Below are 21,355 nucleotides of genomic sequence, written 5' to 3'. Positions count from 1 at the left end.
GCCCAGGAAGCAGGTTGTGGGGAGGTGGGGGTGGGAGGGATAGAGGTGAGAGGGGTAAGGCTGTTGTCCAGAAAGAATGCATGAAGACAACCTTCCATCCTGAGTTTTTCTGGTTCTGATGGGAATCTCTGTGTAGCAGCCCCATTCCTGAGTTCCCAGGGACAATCAGACAAACATTCTCTGAACCAAGGAGGCCCCTGCATGATGGGATGGTCATTCTAGCTATCTGTGTCCAGATCCAAGTGTCTGAGTCTCAGATGAGCTGGTCCTACACACATACTATCTGTGCCCTGCCCAAGCTGTTTCCCCTTCCTAGGGGATCAGAGCCCTCTCAATCTGCTGCTTCCAGGGATGAGAGCCAGTACACCTTTCCTTCCCTCCTGACCTCTGCTCTTGAATGATTATTTTAAAATCTCCCCCCATAGACACACTATAAACTGCTCTGTGATGTTCCTTCACTGTCCACCATGGCTGAGTCATGCCAGATTATAAATCCCCTAGGACAGGACCAGTGTCACCACTGCAGGGCACAAGGCACAGGACTGACTCTTTGTGAAGGGAAGGAAAGTAAGTTTCTCTAGATCTGTTCAACGCCACCTCCGGGGTCCTCCAGCAGGGCTCCTGGCTCCCTCAGCCCGGGCACACCTCTCCATGTGATGCTTCTTTCCTAGGTTGCTGGGTCAAGTGGAGGCTACTCATCCTGAGACCTGTAAGGCCAGACCCAGGCTGGACGAGGCTGGATAGGACCTGGCAGGGCAGCGGGGAGCAGCGTGGATTTCTCCAGAGTTCCTGGAGGTCGTCAGGGACAAGACAGCTGGGCCTCTCTGCTGCCATCCCTAGGAGCAGTCGGCAGTTACACAGACACAGCTGCTGTGTGATTCAAAAACACATACGCACGAAGACTCAAATACAGAGTTGCTTGAATGTGTTCACAAATATACACACCTGGCCGGGCGTGGTGGCTCATGCCTGTAATCCTGACACTTTGGGAGACCAAGGTGGACGGATCACGAGGTCAAAAGATCGAGACCATCCTGGCCAAAATGGTGAAACCCTGTCTCTGCTAAAAATACAAAAATTAGCTGGATGTGGTGGTGCGCACCTGTAATCCTAGCTACTCAGGAGGCTGAGGCAGGGGAATCACTTGAACTCGGGAGGCGGAGGTTACAGTGAGCCGAGATGGCGCCACTGCACTCCAGAGTCAGATTCTGTCTCAAAAAAAAAAAAAAAAAAAAAAGACAAAAAACCCCCACAAATACACACACCCATGCACCACCACCCCTACCCATATACCATATGCACACTTAAATTCAGAGGGCAAATCCTGGTTTCTCCCTTCATAGCTATGTGTCCCCAAATTACTTAATCTCTTTGTATCTTAATTTCCCTATTTCTGATCTGCAAAAAAGAGGATAATAATGGTATTCACCTCAATGAGTTGTTGTGAAGATTAAATGAGATGAAATGGTAAAGAGCTTGCAACAGTGGCAACACATGCAGAGAGACACACATGTTTTCATACTCATTTCTCAAGCCCTGCCCAGTACTGCCACTGGCACTGGTGGTGAGTCTGGCAGCAGTACAAGGTTGGAGTCCCTTCATCCCTCTGAGCCTTGGTTTTCTCATCTGTGAAATGGGAATACTATCTACCCGGTGGGGCTGTCCGGAAAATTAAAGAGGCCCAGCATGGAAAGCTCCTAACCTAACTCTGGCCCACAAAAGCCTCCCTACGTTTTAGCTGTCACTGTCCCTGTGAGGAAGAACAGATCCAAGAACAGGTGCAGGGATCGGCTGCACCACGGCAAAATCTAGACAGGCCCGACCCCCATCTCCTCCTAGGCTGGAGCGGGGCCCTGTAAGGACAGAGCCCAAGGCCACTAGGTGTCAGGCCTGTTGGAGCCAAGTCCGGCCAGCAGTCTGGGGTGGGGCTGGGGGCAGGGCTCGTCGGATGGCCGTGGGTGGAAGGAAAAGAGGAAAACCAGCTCAGTGGAAATTGTCCTGCGGTTGGCTCAGGCGCCCACGACACTGTATTTATAGAGAGCTCCCTGCAGCTCTTAATTCCTCGCAGTCGAGTTAACCCTTTCTGGGCTGTGGTGCCAGCATGGTGTGGAGGAAGAACCCAGGACTGGGGTCGGACAGCAGGATTCCAGCGCTGTTCCGCCGACAGTCGATGACCAGTCAGTCACCTGTCCCCTCTCGCAGAAAGGAAGATTCAGCTCCTCGAAGTGTGGGAACGGGGTGGGGGATGGGCAGCGCTCTGCTCCCGGAGCCGAGGGTTTTCCCCGCCAGGGTCAGGCCTGGGGGCGGGGCGGGGCGGGGGCGGGGGCGGGGGCCGGGGCCAGGCAGCGTGCTCTGCCCAGCGGGCTGGCTCAGGCCTGGGTCTGCAGCAGCAGCCGCGGGGCCAATCCGGCCTCGGGGACGCACCGAAGCCGCCTTTCCGGGCCCCAGGCGGATTCTCCGGCCCGGCCCGCCCCGCCCCTCGGACTCCCCGGGCCGCCCCCGGCCCCTATTCGGGCCGGGCCTCGCTACTGCGGCGGCGACTGAGCTAGGCTGGGCCGCGTCCCCGAGTCCCAGAGTCGGCGCGGCGCGGTGAGTGCTGGCGTGGCGCGGACGGCTTGGGGTGGGGCGGCCTTTGTCTGCTGCGGGCCGGGCCCAGAGCCTGCGGAGGTCCGCAAGTTCCCGCGCCGGGCTGCAGGAGCTGAGCGGGGGTGCCTTCCCTCCGGGCTCCCGCTCACCTGCCCTCCCCCGGGTCCAGGCGGTCCCCCGCGCACAGGAGCCCCGGGAACCGCGGGCGCCGCTCCTGCTCTGGGCTGTGGGGCCCGCGGAGAGCTGGGGGCGCCCGGATCCTATCCCGCCCCACTTCCCTCGGCCAGAGAGGGGCCCGGGCGCCGTCTGACCTGCCGACCCCGGAAGCTGCGGACCGGGCCGGGTGGGTGAACGCGCTTTTGGAGGCCCCGGGTCTGGAGCGGGCATTGGGGCAGATCTGTCCCGTGTTGAAGCTTAACGAAGCCGCCGGCCGCGGCTCGGAGGTTAGCGGGGTCTCTCGGGTCCTGCGGAGGAAAACGCCCAGCTCCGGGAGGGGAGCGGCGGGGAGGGAGGGCGAGTGGTTAGGCGGGTCCACTCTGCGGGGCCCAGCAGGGCGAAGGTGTGGGCGACTGGTGCACGTCTACAGGCAGCCGTGGGCAGCATGAGGGGTTAGATTCCGGGAAGGACAGGTAGAGACAGCTGGCAGGGGCCACGGGGTGAGTAGGTGTTGGGGGTGGGGAGGCAACTGGGATGGGCAGTTTGGGCTTGGGAAGCCTCAGGGAGGTCGGGGGTGAGGTGGGATGGAGAGGAGATGCGGGCGACTGTGGAGGGAGGTGGGGACCCCGAGTAGGGGCACACTAGAAGGGAGGGGATTGAATCCCAGCGCCCAGGGCCCTCCCTGCGACCGTTTAGCTAGCGAATTGGCAGGTTTGGCAGCCTAAGGCAGGGGATTTATTTCTAAGCCAAACCTGCCCTAATGAGAAAAGCGTGATGAATGACTCAGATATGGGATCTATCACTGAGGGAAAACATTAAGCAAATAGTAAAGCAAAAAGGATTGTGTGTGTGTGTGTGTGTGTGTGTGTGTGTGTGTGGCGGGGTGGGGGGGCTGTTATTTGTCTTAATTTAGAAAAACGATTTACCTTCCAATTGGATGTGGATAATTGTAAATGAGTCTCATCTCTTCATTAAAGCCCCGGGTCCTTGTCTTATAAGCATGTCTTTAGCAGTTAGTTTCTATATTAGAAAGTAATGAAGTTGCTTTGTCTTTAAGGGAGTTCTTTATTTAGTGTGGCCTCCTCTAGTTCCCTCTGGCCTCCCAGAAGTCCCTAGGAAATCTGATGCTGTGCTGCCTTCCTTGTAGTGTGGGGGCCTGCAAATAGGTGGGACAGCTTGAGGCTGAGGGGAATTGAAGTTTAAACTTGAACTGAAAGTCTAAACTTGTCCGATGGGTTGGGCTGATCTGAGTGCAGGGCGGGGTGGAGGGCTATGGGGCTGTAGGGTATGAAGTGGCTCATTTCATGGGAGTATTTTGGGTGAGTACATTCTCCTACCCGATGGTAGGCTGACTGAATGTCTCATGTTTAGATACCTGACGGCTGGGTTGGGTGCTTTAATATTTATGCAAAGGACAGTTATAGAAGTGTGGTCCTTTCAAAGTAGTCCTCTGGAGTGTCTGTGTCCTTATTAGGTTGACTTCTGAACCTTCCTGTGGGAATTCCTCCATCCTTAAACTTTGGCCTTCCCTGAGGGAGTACATCTTCATTCTTTGGAGTAGGATTTGAGTTTGACACGAAGCCTGACAATGCTGTTTGGAGTCAGAGATGCAGTGTGATAAGAGAGCCACGAGTTGGAATTCCACAGCACCTAAAGAGACTCCTAGAAAGTGTTGTAGAACAAGTGGCTGGGTGGTACTTGGCTGCACATATGGGGTTTGGGGGTCTGTGCAGAAAAATGACCAAATCCAACCAGCCTCTGATATTATGACCACATGGGGGTTGTTAAGCTGAGGATCTGAGTCATAGGGTCAGGGAAAGAGGAAAAATGGCAAGGAGGATGATGTAAGCTTATCCTCTGAGTGGGTGTCGACTTCTCATTGTCCTTTTCCCACATCCCCAGGGCAGGAGTGGTAGGGAAGTCCACCAGCAAAAGCGGGAGGGCACACCCAGGGACTGGGGGATGGGGAGAAGGGTGAGGTCCACATGATTTTTGAGAAATTGCCTTTGATCTTGTTGGCTCAGAATGGACCCCACACCTGGAAGGGGGCCACATGTACAGTTATGCAACCCTTGCCTGCCACCCCCAGTTTTGCCACCCCTGCAGTGTGCCAGATAGGAGCATTGGGTTTTCAGGTTTGGGAGTGGGTAGGGTTGTGCTGGAAGCTAAATAGACATTATCTCATGTAATCCTCATAGTAATCCTATGAGGTAGGGTATCATTAACACCGTTTTACAGTTGGGGAAACTGAGGCCCAGATAGGGCAAGTTACATGCCCAAAGACACACAGCTGGCAAATGGTGGAGCTGGGCTGTTGTCTCCTTCCAGAACTAGCTTTTTCTGCTGCTCTGGAGGTAGGCACAGGTTTTACCTCTCTTTCTGGAGCCTGGCAAGATGTGCCAAGGGTCTCTGTAGTAAGCCAGGGAAGACTCATCTGGGGAGCCAGAGAAAGGGCATGCCTGACCTGGGTGACCCAGCGACTAGTGGCCTTCACAGCATAGTCAGGGCTTTTGCTGAGAGTTCTTCTCTTCCAGAGCCCTGGCCTTTATCATGCTGGGGCTTCCAGGAGTCCCTCCTCCACCCTCCAGTTCTGACCGGGGCTTCCAGGAGTCCCTCCTCCACCCTCCAGTTCTGACCAGTGCTCCCAGCCAGCTGTGTCCTTTCTTCCTTTCTTTCTCTTTGTAGTCCAGAGAGTGAATGCCTGCTCCACACACCTTATGCCATTGGAAATTTGACCTTCGCTAGGCATAGGGAGCATAATCTGCAGGAAGTGGAGTGAGAAGCATTTCTTTTTTTTTTTTTTTTTTTTGAGACGGAGTCTTGCTCTGTCACTCAGGCTGGAGTGCAGTGGCCAGATCTCGGCTCACTGCAAGCTCTGCCTCGCGGGTTCACGCCATTCTCCTGCCTCAGCCTCCCGAGTAGCTGGGACTACAGGCGCCCGCCACCTCACCCGGCTAGTTTTTTGTATTTTTTAGTAGAGACAGGGTTTCATCGTGTTAGCCAGGATGGTCTCGATCTCCTGACCTCGTGATCCGCCCGTCTCGGCCTCCCAAAGTGCTGGGATTACAGGCTTGAGCCACCGTGCCCGGCGTGAGAAGCATTTCTTGCTGGGAGCCTTGGAGCAGGGAGAGATACTGTCTGTGGGAGACAGGGGTCCCAGGTTACCCTAGAGGCAATACAGGCTTCTAGGAACTGGGGCTCCCTTGTGGGAGACATTGGAATGTGTCCTTGTGAGAATGCTCTGTGCTAGGGGATATGGCAGCAGAAGGGTAGGAGCCCATGGTACTTGGAGCTGTGACCGGGCATCTGCGAAGAGGAAGGGGCCAAGAACTACTAGAATGAGTCAGAGCCAGAGATGGAGTCAAGTTGTGCATTTGCTACTTTGGAGCTAGGGCAGTGGTGGGGCTGTAGGTGAAAAGTGGGGACACAGAAGGAGTAAGGTCCCAGAGACCCAGATGTGTGGCCTGACAGAGAAGGTCTTGGCCAGGGAGAGTGGGGTAGGGGCAAAGTGTTCGCTCAGTGCAGAGGCCTCATCTAGGAGACCTTGTCTCCATGCTTGCGGCAATAATAACGGCAATAATAATAACTATTACTGCAGTTTTGTTACTGGGCACTTTCCTAAGTCCTCTCTCTCTATTGTCTTATTTTATTCTCACAGCAACCCTGTGGGGTAGGGATTGTTACCCCCATTTTAGAGATTTGGAATTGGGTCTCAAATAGGTTAAGTCATTTAAACTTGGTCATGTGTTCAGCAAGGCATTGGTGTCAGGATTTAAACCCAAGGCTGCCTGCTTCTGAGCTCATGCTGTACCCTGGGCAGGCAAGGCAGCCTGATGATTCCATTCAACAAGTGAGGAAGAGAGGAGGGTCAGCTGGCTCTTAGTCACCTCTGCTGGTGGCTGATGATTGAGTGTGGGTCCTTGGGCAGCCGGCCACCACTCTCTGGGTTCAGATTTCCATCTGTACAATGGGCCTGGAGCTAGGCACTGGACCAGGTGTACCATAAGAGGCCTTCTAGCTCTGAGGACTGGTGGAGACTGCTACACTCCCAGAGGGGTCTGGTGCTTAGATGGAGAGGGGCTGGCAGAGTTGTTCTGCTAGACTGAGCCTCTTTCAGGGTAGAAACCAAAGGAATTTGGAGGCAAGGAGGCATTTAGGCGGATCACATCTGGAGAAAATGCTCCCTTCCGTGAGTGCAGTCTGGAAAGATTTCGGGAAAGGACAGGATTTCTAGATATGTTTAGGTGGGCACCTAGCAGGACTCAGCAGATATTGAGTGAATACAGATGTATGTGCTCTGGGCCTGCTAGTGTCTGACCCGAGATCTGCCCTCTGATGTGGTCTCGCGTGCTCTCATCCCTTTCCTTCCTCTCCCTATTCCCCTTGTTGCCATCCCTTCTTTTGACTGGACCTCCTCTGGGCGCAATGTAGCTATCACTTTTTTCAGGGCTCTGTGCCTACAGTGTGTGTGTGTGTGTGTGTGTACACGTTTCCACATGCATGTATAGGTCAGTTTTGCAGCCCCTGCACATGCTTCTGGTTCCAGGGAGACCTTAGCCCTGCTTTGCTTGCCAGCCCTGATGACATACTACTGTCCTGACTCACACAGAAATCATTTGGAGAGGAAGAACTGATTCCTGCTCTTGGATGGGATCACTTGACTGGGGAGTGGTGCCCAGTGGACATCCTTGAATACAAAAAGCCCAAACTGACTCAGATTATCAGGAAAAAGGAAGGCAAACAGGGAGGCTGTTGCCAGGGAACTCTAGGGACCCTCCCATCTCTTTTCTGAGGCTGCTGCCCATTTATAGAGCACCTGGTATTAACTAAGTCAGTTTTGATAATTTTACTCATTGAGTCCTATAATCATCCTATGAGGGTAAGGTTTATAATCCCCATTTTACAGATGAGCAAAGTGAGGCTCAGAGAGGATATTTTCATAAAGTTTCATTACTAGGAAGTGACAGAGTCTGGATTTGAACCTGTCTCTCCAACTCCAAAGTCATCTTCTTAAACACTAGTACTAACTTCTTCCATGAAGCTTCTTCCAATCACACCAGCCCAACATGTGATATGGTCACAGCATGGGATGGTGGTCAGGGCCCTTTGATGGTTGATGAGATGAAGACCCAGAAAGGCAAGGGAGTTTGCCCTAGGGAGCCTGGCAAGTGAGTGATAGAGCCTGGTCTAAAGTCCAGTATATCTCTCTTGTTGCTGTTTTCCTTTTTTCTTTTGTTAAGTTCCACAAGAATTTACATGTCCATAGTTAAAAACAGAGAAGTGTATCAAGTAGAAAACAGTAGCAAACTCTCACCCTTATTCCACATGTCAGAGTTGCATTCGCTCTCAGGCATCCAAATCCTTTCCCCATATACAAACGTCCATCCATCCATATATCCATCCATCTCTCTGTCTAAACACACATGCATTCATTCATTCACTCATTGAATAGTGCATTGAGAACCCATTATATGCCAAGCCGTTGCTAGAATTAAGGATGCAATAGTTAAATAAAGCAGATGTGGTTCCTTCTTAGGTTCCCGTATATCATGAAGAAAACAGACTGGGTGCAATGAGTAACAGCCTCCTTAGAGTGGCAGATCTCTTACCTGGCTTTTCTGTCAAGGTGACCCTTAGAATATGGAGGTGTTACCTTTTATCTTAGTCCATGTTTTACTGCTATAACAGAATACCACAGCCTGGGTAACACATAAAGAAAAAAAGTTTATTTGACTTGTAGTTCTGGAGACTGGGAAGTCCAAGGGCATGGTGCTGGCATCTGGTGAGGGCCTTCTTGCTGCCTTATCCTATTGTGGAAGGGTATGTGAGCGTGCAGGACAGTATGGGGGCAGCACTTATTCTTGTATCAGGAATCCACTTTTCCTGTGATAACAGCATTAATCTCTTCACTTCTTACAGGCCCCACCTCTTAATACTGTTACAGTGGCAATTAAATTTCAACATGAGTTTTAAAGGAGACATTCAAATCATAGCACCCACGTCATCTAGGAAGAAGGAACTGTGTTTGCAGCAACTCTGTGAGGTAGGAAAGGGAGTCCTATGTTGTAGAAACTGGAAGCAGCCCACTGTGCTGAGGAGCAAGTAGGAAGAGATGAGGCTGGGTAGGTGGGCAGGGCCAGGGCAGATGGGGCTCTGTAGGCTATGGAGGAGCTGAGATCTTATCACAAGGAAAGTGAACAGCCCTAGGATTAACTATTGAAGGCACTGACATAATATGACTTATGTTTTTATATTAATAGCAATTATTCTGGCTGTTGTATAGAGTATAGATTGGAGAACAGAACTGGGTGGGGGAACTAGAAAAGGTAAACAGACTGGTGAAGAGGCTTTTATAGTTATCCAGGCAAGAGATGATGGTGACTTAGAAGACCAGGAAGAGAAGCAGGGGTGGAGAGAAATGGAGATAGCGAAGATATATCAGACATATTTGAGGAGTCCTTCAGTTACAGATAATAGAAAACTAGCTCAAGCACATTTAAGAAAAAAAAAAAAAAAGACTGGTTCAGGTACCTAGGCAGTCTATGTGTGCAGCTTGCTTCAGGGCTTAAATGATGGTTTTAGGGCTCTGTATCCTTCTAGCTTCCATCTCTGCCTCTGTTCATTTGTTTGGATCAATTCTTTAGATTGTTGGTAGCAGATAGATTTATTGCTAACAGTCCCAGACCATCTCCTTCTTAGCAAACTCAGCAAGAAAGAGACTTTTTTGATGGCTGCTGCAGCAAGGCTCTGGGGAAGTCTCTGACTGGGTGTGGCTTGGCTAATCACTGAGTAGGGGCAGGGCAGGGTTTCTCCAATGAGCCAGATCTTGTAACATGCCCAGGCCCTTAGCTGGGAGGACAGCTTCACCAGTACAGCATGGACTGGGCTCCCTGCAGGAGTGTGGAGCCTTCCTACCAGAAGGGGCCAGCATAGACCAAGAGAAGGGCACTGTAGAATAAAGGACATGGAGCAAAATAACTGTTAAGACTAGCTACCAGAGACAGAGATAATCTGCTCAGCCTTGAATTTGCCTCTTTGTCAAGGAAACAAGGAGCAGAAGATGCTAAGAAGGAATTGAGGTTTAGGCCAAGTGGGGAGGTGCTCATCTGTTTTAATTGGATTTGTCTTGCCCCTGGGATTGCTTGTCCTGGTATAGGGTGAACTTGGAGATAGTATCTTTGAGAAGCTGTCAGGGATATTTCAGGCCAGTCTAGGGTAGAAGAGGGTTGGAGATGTGGGTCGCAGTATTCCACAGTTTCCTGCTGTGCACAGATTCAATCCAGAGTCCTCATCTACCTCCCTCACTACCTCCCTTGCTTTCTCTCCTGAGCCTTAGCCTCTCCTGGAGTCCCATCTTCCCAGAATATGCTGTGGGCATCTCCTCTTCTGGAACCAATGAGCAAGTGAGCACTTGAAGAAGAGCCCACTAGTAGGCACTTGCATGGCTTCACTGGGGTTTTGCAAATGCACTTCTTTTCTTTTTCTTCTCCATTTTATTGGTCCCCAGCCAGAAGCAGTGAAGCTTCTCTCTTTTTTTTCATTTTATTTTTTTTTTTGAGACGGAGTGTCGCTCTGTCGTCCAGGCTAGAGTGCAATGGCACGATCTCGGCTCACTGCAACCTCCGCCTCCCGGGTTCACGCCATTCTCCTGCCTCAGCCTCCCGAATAGCTGGAACTACAGGTGCCTGCCACCACACCTGGCTAATTTTTTTGTATTTTTAGTAGAGACGAGGTTTCACCGTGTTAGCTAGGATGGTCTCGATCTGTTGACCTCGTTATCCGCCTGTCTCAGCCTCCCAAAGTGCTGGGATTATAGGCGTGAGCCACCGCACCTGGCCGCAGTGAATCTTCTCATGACAGCCCTGGGGATGAGATGGGTAGATGGGAGCTGGGTAGCAGCACAGGTAGGCACACTCCTCACCCCAGTGTACTGAATGGTGGGTGGACATTGATCCAGGGACAGATGGTGCTGTGAGCTTTCCTATTCCTGTCCTCTCTCTGAGGACCTTGATGACACCCAAACACAAACAGAGAGAGGAGAGTAACCTTTTCAGATGATATTCATTCATTCTTTTTTTAATCCACCAACAAATTATCGAGCATTGTCTATGCACCAGGAACGGTCAAAAGAGTACTTCAAAAGATCACGACAGGGCTACACAGCATTGTAAATATAGTTAATGCTGCCGACTTACACACTTAAACCTGGATAAAATGGCCAACTTCATGTTACATATATTTTACGACAGTGAAAAAAATGTTGTGGCAGTTGGAGGAATGGACTCAGTTTAACTGGGTGAAATGGAATAGTAACAAATGAAATATCATATAAAGCTCCACCCCATTCTCAACTCCATCAGAAGAGGTTGGCAGAGGTGTGGATTAGCAGCAGTGAGTGTGAGTGACTTCTCATGGTTGGCTGCAGATTTGATAGTCTTTTATTTTGGGTTGTTTTGGTGAATAGTGTGACATGGCTGCTCAATGGTGACTTCGTCGAGGAAGATCAAATACATGCAGGGCTGTGATAAGGAAGGGGGCAGACTTGTTCTGTGTGGTCCAAGGGGTCAGATGAGGACTGTTGTGGGCTGTATTGGCAGATAAATTTGGGCTCAGTGTAAGGTAGAGCTTCTCATTGATGAACTCTGTCCAAAAGCAAGTGGATAGCCCATGGAGGCCATGGGTGCCCATCACAGGGGAGGGCAAACAGATTGTGTGTATGCAGGGAGGCAGGGGGGCAGAGAAAGGTGCCCTGTTCTGATACTTGACCATTAATTTCTGCAGTTTCCCCAGAATTTGTTCTCATGGCATCATCTCCTCAGTGACCCCACCTTTGGCTCTGTCACCACCATTGCATGAATGACTGCCCTGTCCCTCTGTTCTGAGCTGCAGCTGGGTGTGTCTGGGAGTCCGTAGGACATTTTGGTGTGGATGATCCATAGCTCGAGCTCAGTAGGAGCTGATCTTCCTCCTCCACATGCTTCATTTCCACGTCTCCCCATCTTGTTATGGGTGTCCATGTTTGCCCATTGCTCAAGCCTTCAGTGCCCCCTTCATACCTCCAGCCCCTCCCTCAATACAAATAGTCCCCAAGCCTGGTCATTTCTGCCCTTGACATTTGTCCAGAGCTGGGCTCATGCATCACTCAGTGACTCTGATGAGATAGTCTCCTGTTTGTGTATTGAGATACCTATTTTAGATGTGGTTTCCTTTTGTGGCTCTGAGCAGTGGCAGTGCTCATGGGGTAGGGAGAGGGGGAAGAGAAGGAGAAAGTAAGGGTGGGATGGCTCCTTAGTTAGTTCAGATGCTATAAGAAAGACTCAAAATATCAGTGACTTATGCTAGAAGAGATGTTTATTTCTCACCCATGTGACCATATGGGTATATCCAGGGCTGATACTAAGTCCCTCAGGGTTCTTCTGCCTGCTGCTCTCAGGGTGTTGCCTGTGGTAGTACGATCGCCACACCCACACACCACATCTGTGTTCCAGCCAGTGGGAAGGGGGAGGGGAAAGGGAGGGGAGGCCGTGCTTCTCTCTTTAAGGGCATGATCCAGAAGTTGTACACACCAGTGTACACATTACATGGCCACACTCAGCTGCAGGTAAGGCTGGGATCTGCAGTCGTTAGCTGAGTGGCCCTGTGCCTAACTAAAAATGCTATGGAAGACGGGGAGAGCTGGGTGTGGTGGCAGCACCTGTAGTCCCTGCTGCTTGGGAGGCTGAGGCAGGAGGATCACTTGAGCCCGGGAGTTCAAGGGTGCAGTGGGTTCTGATTGCACCACTGAACTATGATGGTACCACTCTAGCCTGGGTGACAGAGCGGGACCCTGTCTCTTAAAAATAAAAGGGAGAAAATGGGTGCAAGTGGACAACAACTAGCAATTTCTGCCACAGTCACTTTGTGCATTTTAAGTGTGAACTGCGTGGCTGTGAATTGGCTAAACCTTAAGGATATAGTCCCTGAAAGCATCAAATACTGATAAAGTTCCACCAGAATCCACAAAGCTTTTCTTTTATAGGTAGGAACACTGAGCTCAGAGAAGAGAAGTCGCCTAGTTAAGATTACATAACAAAGTGTCAGAGCTGGGACCAGAACCCCAAACTTTGGGCTCATTTTCTAGAATTCCAAGGAGATCTGGCTGAGAGGCAGACAGGCAGTGTCAGGAGGATGGGTCTCTGGAGTTCAGGAAAGGGCTACCTTTCCCAGCGTGGCTACCTGGGGAGCTGCTCATGACTTTTCAGGGATCACCTTTGGGGTTATGCCTTTGAGGTGCCTCCAAGTCACCCTGACTATATCATAAATAGTATACTACACCGAACTGCAGTGATCTACCCACGTGTCCCTCTTCCCTATTAGAATCTGCTCCTTGAGGACAGACGCGTATCTTAGTCATCTTTGCCCCTAGTACTTCCCTACCAGGAGCTCCATAAGTAGAGAAATGAATTACTAAAGATATGAATGCATGTAGATTCAAGGACTCCTTCAGTTGCAGACAATAGAAACTTAGCTCAAACTGGTTTAAGGAAAAAAATGGTAGGCTCAAATATCTGGGCAGTCTAGGTCTGCAGCTTGCTTCAGGCATAGCTGGATCCAGGGACTTGTCTGACATTTTCAGAACTCTGTGTCTCTCTGACCCTTTTTGTCCTCTTTGTGGGAAGTGTTGCCCAAGGAGCCCCTGCGGGGACTGGGAGGAAGTAGGGGGTTAGGAGGAAGTAGAGTGATGTGGGTGATTATGGTGGGGGCAAGGAGACCCTCTTGGGCATCCCCAGGCCCAGGGCATTTTGGCCCCCAGCCCAGGTGCAGTCTGGATTTGTTGTAGCTTTCTGAGGGCACATCTTGGGTCACCTCTTGGGAGCCTCCCTATGGCCCTGCTTCTGCAGGGTTGGATGCCCTTGCTGTACCTTAGGCTGAGGACAGCCTGAGCGCTCACTCCTGCTGCTCTGTGAAAGCCCAAGGTGCTCTGTGGTTTTGGTATAGAGCAGGAAGGAGGAGAAGCAGGAGTGGGTGCTGGCGGGTGACCCACGTGGAAGGGTGGCACATACTGACTCCAGGGCAGGTCCTGGCTGGGGATGAGATTCCCCTTTGTGGAAAACATTGTTGTGGGGGTGGGGTACACAGGCAACATGAGGCCTGCGTGGCTGCACGTGGCTCTGGGTTCCGGGATGCCCAGCTCTGTGTTCCCAGGCCACTCTCCCATTATCCAGGAGCACTTCCTTTCTGAGCTCTGTCTTTGTCTCCTGTCTTCAGCTCCTTCAGGCCCAGCTGTCAGGGTAGGGGTCTCTGGGTGCCGTGGACTCCTCTGGTCTCTTTGCTTCTGGACTGTCAAACTCCTTCTCTCCAGGGCAGGTTTCCAGGATCCAGAGTCTAGGAAAGGAATGAAAGGGAGCAAGTCCCGGGCCCAGCCCTGGAAGTTCCTCGTCTTCCCTCTGGAGGGAAGGGCAGCTCAGCCCTGGGAGAGCCTGGGTAGGTCTGATCAGGGGAGGTGCCCTCTGCTCCCTGCACCTGCCCAGAGTGGCAGGAATTAGCCTGATATATGAAGGAGACAGTTATATGAAGGGTCTTGAGTGCCAGGCAGAGGAATGGGGTCTGACTTCTATAGTGAATGGGGAGCCATGGGAAGTTCTTGAGAGGGGAGGGACATGGGCAGATTCCTGTCTTAGGTCCTAAGAGAAGGTACCTTAGAGAATGGGGCTGGCAGGGAAAGAGAGGAGCAAGCAGGGCCAGTGAGCAAAGATGGAAGCTTGAGAAGCAGTGTGGAGAGTGAGGAAGGTGGCCCAGGAAGAACCCACAGGCCTTGGTTCTGTCTGGGGGTAAAGAGAGGAAGGGAGACGTGGAATCTGGGCGTCCGTTCATCCTTAGCCCTGGTGCTTCCCGCAGGGGGTGGGCAGGTTGTGCAGGCAGCTGCCTGCTGGATCTTCCTGTGGGCCTCAGGGTGGCCCTTGTAGGGCAGGCAGGATGTGGTGCCTGCCAAAGGTGCTTTATGAATGGAGCCCGGGAAGACTGCTGACTCAGCAGGCGGCAAGGCTTTGAGGCCGGAAGCGTCTGGAAAGGAAGTGGCTGCTCAGGGCTTCCCCACTGTAGACAGCTGGGAGAGAAGGGGGGCTGGCCAGGATGCACATGGTTTGGCTGAGGGACTCCCTCAGCCCAGCTGCTGGGGGTGTGTGTGTGTAGGAGTGGAGGGTGGTGGGGGGCGGGTGTGCCTGGCTGGGACTGGAAGGATTGAGGCTGGGCGCCTGGGATGGAATTGAGGCTAGCAGCTGTTAATGAGGTTTGCTCTGCGGAAGGGTGGAAAGGTGTAGCAGAATTGGACTCTTTTCAGCTGTGCTGACTGGCAAACTATTTGACATTAACAAAGTCACTTATCTGGGCTTCAATTTTTTTTTTTTTTTTTTTTGAGACGGAGTCTTGCTCTATTGCCTAGGCTGGAGTGCAGTGGCGCGATCTCCGCTCAGTACAACCTCTGCCTCCTGGGTTCAAGCAATTCTCCTGCCTCAGCCTCCTGAGTAGCTGGGATTACAGGCTTGCACCACCACGCCCAGCTAATTTTTGTATTTTTAGTAGACATGAGGTTTCACCATGTTGGTCAGGCTGGTCTCAAACTCCTGACCTCATGATCCGCCCACCTCAGCCTCCCAAAGTGCTGGGATTACAGGCGTGAGCCACCGCACCCGGCCATGGGCTTTGATTTTTTTAAAGTCCTGCAAAAATAGGACCAAGTGGTACAGCCTGTCTCCCAGGGTGTTAGGAGGACGTGAAGTCATTTCTATTCTGGTTGATCAATGTTGGTTGGCATAGATGTGGCTTGATCAGGACATGGTGCGAATGTTTAGGCAGCAGCTGTCAGACTCAGGGAAGAGGTGTGTGCAGCCTGGAGGGTGGCTGGGATTGGGAGCAGGGCTGGACTTAGGGATGTCCGCTCTTCCCATCCCCAGCTCAGGCCTGACCTGCAGCCACAGACCTGCCTCTTACTCAGTCCTGACTCCAGCCTTGGGGTCATCCCCAGTCCTTGCCTCTTCTACTTCTCATCTGTCTTGGTCACTCAATACAGATATATTAAGCTACCAAATGTTCTCTCTCTGCATTCCCACACTCATACACCTAGTCGCCTCCTAAAACTCTGTCCTAGAAGCTTCTTTGCAAATACTGCTGACTTCACACAAGCTGTACTGAACCCTTCCATTTTCTCTGCCTCAGTGAATGCTCCACCCTGTCACTGAGACTTGAAACCACAGCCAGCCTGACTGCTCTTTCTCTCTACCCAAGTCCTCAAATGCTGTCACTTTTACCCAGACATGCTTTCTCTCTTTTGTCTGCCCCCTCATTTATTCCACCACTATCCCTTCCTATAGGAATGGCTATAATAGCCTCTTTTTTTTATTTTTATTTTTATTTTTTGAGATCGACTCTTGCTCTGTCACCCAGTCTGGAGTGCAGTGGCGCAATCTTGACTCACTGCAACCTCTGCCTCCTGGGTTCAAGCGATTCTCCTGCCTCACCCTCCCAAGCAGCTGGGATTACAGGTGCCCACCACCATACCCAGCTAATTATTTGTATTTTTAGTAGAGATGGGGTTTCACCATGTTGTTCAGACTGGTCACAAACTCCTGACTTCAAGTGATCCACCTGCCTCAGCCTCCCAAAGTGCTGGGATTATAGGCATTAGCCAACACACTCAGCCTGAAAGAGCCTCTTAGCTGGCCTCTCCCTTGCCCTGATACAATCCAGTCTGTGCCCAGGAGCTAGAGTGAGTTTTAAGCATTGTTGCCTAGATTATGTGTGATTAAAACGCTCCCCAGTGATTCCCATTACTCATAGAAAAAACTAAATTCCTCACTAGTCTCTCAAAGCCCTGCTTGATCTGGCTGAAACACACCCTCCCATCAGATGGGGGTGGAGGTGCTATCAGATTAATTTTCATGAAGCTCAGCTCTGACCATGTATTTCCCTTATTCAGGAAGCTTCAGTGGCTCCCAGCTGCCTTTAGGATACAGTTCACACCTGTCAGCCCATCTCTAAGTCTGGCCCCGACAGGAGCTCCTGCTCTGCCCTACCAGCTACTGCCAAATTAATCTGCACACATCCTAGCCCCAGAGCAAGCCAACCTTGCCTTCACCTGCTGCCTTGCCTCCTCTTCCTTATATTTGGATACATCTTAGCTGAAAGGGTGGATTGCAGCTGCCCCCTGCCCCATCTTCCCTGTCAGGCCTCCCCAGGGACTCCCTGCCAAGCACCTCAGCAGGGGGCCCTGTGGGGTATGGGAACGAAGACCTCCCAGTGGGCAGTTGCAGCCTTCCCCACTCTGGTCCAGGAGAGATGAGGCGAGAGACGGTCTGGGGAGAACCTTTGGAGACAAAGGCTTTGCATCCTCTTCCTCCCAGGCAGGGGCAGCCTTCCACCACGGGGAGCCCAGCTGTCAGCTGCCTCACAGCAAGATGCTGCATCGGCAGGGCAGCCCTGGCATAGGTGTGCACGTGGGTGCAGCCCTGGGAGCACTGTGGTTCTGCCTCACAGGTGAGGGTAGCAGCATGGGGACTGGAGGGGAGGGACAGTGATTGTGGCAGTTGGGGAGGGGGTGCCCACGCCTGTCAGGGGTCCTGCCAGGCCAGCTCTGGCTAGCAGGGCCATACCTTACTTCCACCTGTGGGATCCAGTAGGCAACTCACTTTACTGTTCTTAGCCTCCATTTCCTTGTCTGTAAAATGGGAACATGAGTGCTAAATGTGATCGTGTTGTTTCTTGAATACAGTGTGTGTGCCCCCTCCCAGGACCCTTCCACTTGCTTTTTCCTCTGCCTGGAACTTTCTGCCCCTAAATGTCTGCATGACTAGATCCCATATTTTGTTGAGGTCTTTGCTCAGTCTCACCTCCTCTCAAGGCTCTCCTGGCTCCCTTGTATAAAATAGCACACTGCTGCTCCTCCCTCCCTATCCCTGGCCTCCCTGCATTATTCTGCCTAGATTTGCCCCCACCTGGCATTTTCTTGCTTCCTCCCTGTTCAAAGAGCAGGGTCCATCCCAGGGGCAGGGCGGCTGCTGCATAGTAGGTGCCCAATAACTGTGTAGAATAAACGATGTGACTCTCCCCACACAGTGCACTCAATAATAATAGCTATTTTAATAATATCCTCACCGCATTTCAAATTCTCATCAGCATCTCTGCTCTGAGACTGCGTCCTCTGTGGGGAAGACGAAGCTGAGTGTCTGGCGCCATCTTGTGGCCGTAAAGAAGTGGTGCCTGTCTCTACCCATGGCTGCTCTGATTTCTCTAGAGCAAGAAAGGGTTTTGTCTGGGTGACTTACCAGGTTTCATTCCCCCAAATGCCCCCTCCAAGGGACACTCTGGTCCGACTGACAGGGCATGAGAACTGGCCTGGGGCACCAGGGGTTTCAGCAAGAGATCCAAGACTAGCTTAAGAACTTTAGAGATCTCAGCCGGGCGTGGTGGCTCACGCCTGTAATCCCAGCACTTTGGGAGGCGGAGGCGGGCGGATCACGAGGTCAGGAGCTCGAGACCACGGTGAAACCCCTGGCGCGGTGGCGGGTGCCTGTAGTCCCAGCTACTCCGGAGGCTGAGGCAGGAGAATGGCGCGAACCCGGGAGGCGGAGCTTGCAGTGAGCCGAGATGGCGCCACTGCACTCCAGCCTGGGCGACAGAGCGAGACTCTGTCTCAAAAAAAAAAAAAAGACTCTGTCCAAAAAAAAAAAAAACTTTAGAGATCTCTAGGTACTGCGAAGATTATGATACTGAGTATGATCCATAATAAAAATAATAACCATAAAGTCAATGTTCTTTTTCTAAATGCAGGAAACCTTTAACGAGTGCTGTATTCAGTTGGCGTTGTTTCAAGGCTGATCTTCACACATTTTGAGTGTGCCTGTTTTGCTAGTGCTCGAAGCACACAATCTAACCATTACCCAAGAATGGTAGTGCCAGGGTGGGGGGCTCGCTTCCCCAGAAGAAAGGCTATCAGGACCCCTGCCTAACTATCCAGGGCTCTAGAAGAAGAGCTAGTATGAAGACAGAGGTGACCGGGTTGGGAGGCTGCGGGGTAACTCCACAGGATAGAGGGCGGGGATGGGATCAGGGACCCTGCCCAGGGGCTTTTTGCTGGAGGCTCTGGCTCTGGACATGACCTGGCCCTGTCTCTGGGAGTGGAGTTGACTCTGGACAGCTGGGATGCCTGTTCCAGCTTTCCTCCTCCTCCCCATCCTCCCCCTCTTCCCCCTCTTCCTCTCCTTCTTCCTCCCCCTCCTCCCTCGTCTTTCTTTCTTTTTTTTTTTTTTTTGAGATGGGGTCTTGCTCTGTTGCGGAGGATGGAGTGCAATAGTGGCGTGATCTCAGCTCACTGCAACCTCCACCTCCCAGGTTCAAGCAATTCTCCTGCCTCAGCCTCCCGAGTAGCTGGGATTACAGGTGTGCACTGCCACACTTGGCTAATTTTTTGTATTTTTTAGTAGAGACGGGGTTTCACCATATCTGCCAGGCTGGTCTCGAACTCCTGACCTCAGGTGATCCACCTGTCTCCGCCTCCCGCGCCAGGCCTTTTCCCCTTCTAACTCGTCAGCAAGTCCTGTTGATTCTCTCTCCTAAATTAACTTTGAATCTGCCCCCCTCTCTTCCTCTCTACTGCCACCCTTTGAAGCCACACCACCCTCACCTCTTACAGGGATGGCTGAAATAGCCCCTAACTGGCCTCCCCCTTGCCCTGCCACAGTCCAGTCTCCACAGAGGAGCTAGAGTGAGTTTTAAGCATTGCTACTCAGATTATGCATGATTAAAATACTCCCCAGTGATTCCCATTACTCATAGAAAAACTTAGATTCCTCACTGGTTTCTCCAAGTCATCTTTGGTCTGGGTAGGACATGCCCTCCCATCAGATGCATCTGCCACACGGGACACTCCCTGATATTTTCACACAGCAAGGCCAGTCTTGCCTCAGGGCCTTCCACCTACTGTTTCCTCTACCGGGTTCTCTGTATGTCAGCTCTTTTTCATTCCTTGTACATTTCAGCTTAATCGCTTTAAAGATCACGTGCCTCACCACTGTATTTAAAGGTACGGGTGTTCTCTCTTGTATACAAACAAATCGTGTTTCTTTAGGAAAAGGAAAAAAAAAAGCACTTGTGATTCTCTCTCCTCCAGAGAAAACCACTGTTGACATTTTTGGTGAATACTGATTTGGACTCCCCAGTTAATAAAATTACGCTCATGGGGAAATGCACATGGCGCAGGCAGGTGTAAAGTACCTGCCAGATTTTTGAAAAGCTATTGCTTCACTTGCTAACCTGCTGGCTTCTTTTCTTCACATACCTTAGTCACATGCTGATGAGAATCTGTGTGCCTGTTTGTCCCTCTCTCCCATTAAAATGTAACTTCTGTGGGTGTGTGACCTTAGTGTTGCTCTCTGTTGCATTTCTGACTCTTATGCTCGACACCTGCAGGTGCTCACTATATTCTCAACTGAATGAGGCCCTGAGACAATAAATTACTTTGGGTCTCAGGCCTAAAAGGAGGGGTGCATAGAGCCTGGGTTTAGCGGGGCAGGGAGGGGGACTAGGGAGGCCCAGAGAGTTCCCACCCGTCCTCAGTCCCCATTTTATGTCCCCCACTTCCCCTGCCCCCAGGAGCCCTGGAGGTCCAGGTCCCTGAGGACCCAGTGGTGGCACTGGTGGGCACCGATGCCACCCTGCGCTGCTCCTTCTCCCCCGAGCCTGGCTTTAGCCTGGCACAGCTCAACCTCATCTGGCAGCTGACAGACACCAAACAGCTGGTGCACAGTTTCACTGAGGGCCGGGACCAGGGCAGCGCTTATGCCAACCGCACGGCGCTCTTCCTGGACCTGCTGGCACAGGGCAACGCATCCCTGAGGCTGCAGCGCGTGCGTGTGGCGGACGAGGGCAGCTTCACCTGCTTCGTGAGCATCCGGGATTTTGGCAGCGCTGCTGTCAGCCTGCAGGTGGCTGGTGAGCACCGGGAGGGGGACGCCTTCCCCTTGGTTCATCCTCCATTCCCCCTGCAGCCCACCCCCTGCTGCACCACTGCTCCCAGAACCCCAGCCCCAGTGCTGATTCCTGTACTCAGCCCCATGCATCCTTTTCGTCATCTGCCATTGCCCTGCCCTTGACCCCTGTCCTCTGCCACCTCCAGCTCCCTACTCGAAGCCCAGCATGACCCTGGAGCCCAACAAGGACCTGCGGCCCGGGGACACGGTGACCATCACGTGCTCCAGCTACCGGGGCTACCCTGAGGCCGAGGTGTTCTGGCAGGATGGGCAGGGTGCGCCCCTGACTGGCAACGTGACCACGTCGCAGATGGCCAATGAGCAGGGCTTGTTCGATGTGCACAGCGTCCTGCGGGTGGTGCTGGGTGCGAACGGCACCTACAGCTGCCTGGTGCGCAACCCCGTGCTGCAGCAGGATGCACACGGCTCCATCACCATCACACCCCAGAGAAGCCCCACAGGTTTCTTTGCTTCAATGTCCCCCTGGGGGAGGGGGGTTCTGCTTCTATCAGCAGGGGTTGGGAGCTCCGAATCTGGCCCCACCTTCAGTCTCCTGGAACAGCAAGTTGCCTCCTAATGATAGGGAGAAAGATAAGGGGGAGGTGGGGGTG

The 21,355-nt window shown here is 52.2% G+C and overlaps 1 protein-coding gene across 3 annotated transcripts in view; it reads left to right on the top strand.

Moving 5' to 3' along the window:
- Positions 1-2,338: 2,338 nt before the first annotated feature.
- The window catches only part of CD276 (CD276 molecule), a 30,469-nt gene continuing 11,452 nt past the window's right edge, over positions 2,339-21,355 (top strand). The window contains exons 1-4 of one of the 3 annotated variants that reach the window (XM_003901165.5): positions 2,339-2,589; positions 17,121-17,253; positions 20,368-20,706; positions 20,891-21,205. In XM_003901165.5, the coding sequence (XP_003901214.2) occupies positions 17,175-17,253; positions 20,368-20,706; positions 20,891-21,205 (733 nt within the window). In that variant the 5' untranslated portion in view covers positions 2,339-2,589; positions 17,121-17,174. Of the gene's footprint in view, positions 2,590-3,130; positions 3,243-16,316; positions 17,254-20,367; positions 20,707-20,890; positions 21,206-21,355 lie in introns of those variants that run through there. The other 2 variants (XM_009210574.4, XM_021940700.2) reach the window with 2 other exon arrangements.

The sequence above is a fragment of the Papio anubis genome, chromosome 7 (assembly GCF_008728515.1).
Source record: "Papio anubis isolate 15944 chromosome 7, Panubis1.0, whole genome shotgun sequence".
Classification (NCBI taxonomy): Eukaryota; Metazoa; Chordata; class Mammalia; order Primates; family Cercopithecidae; genus Papio; species Papio anubis.
This window is presented reverse-complemented; position numbering and strand designations above follow the sequence as displayed.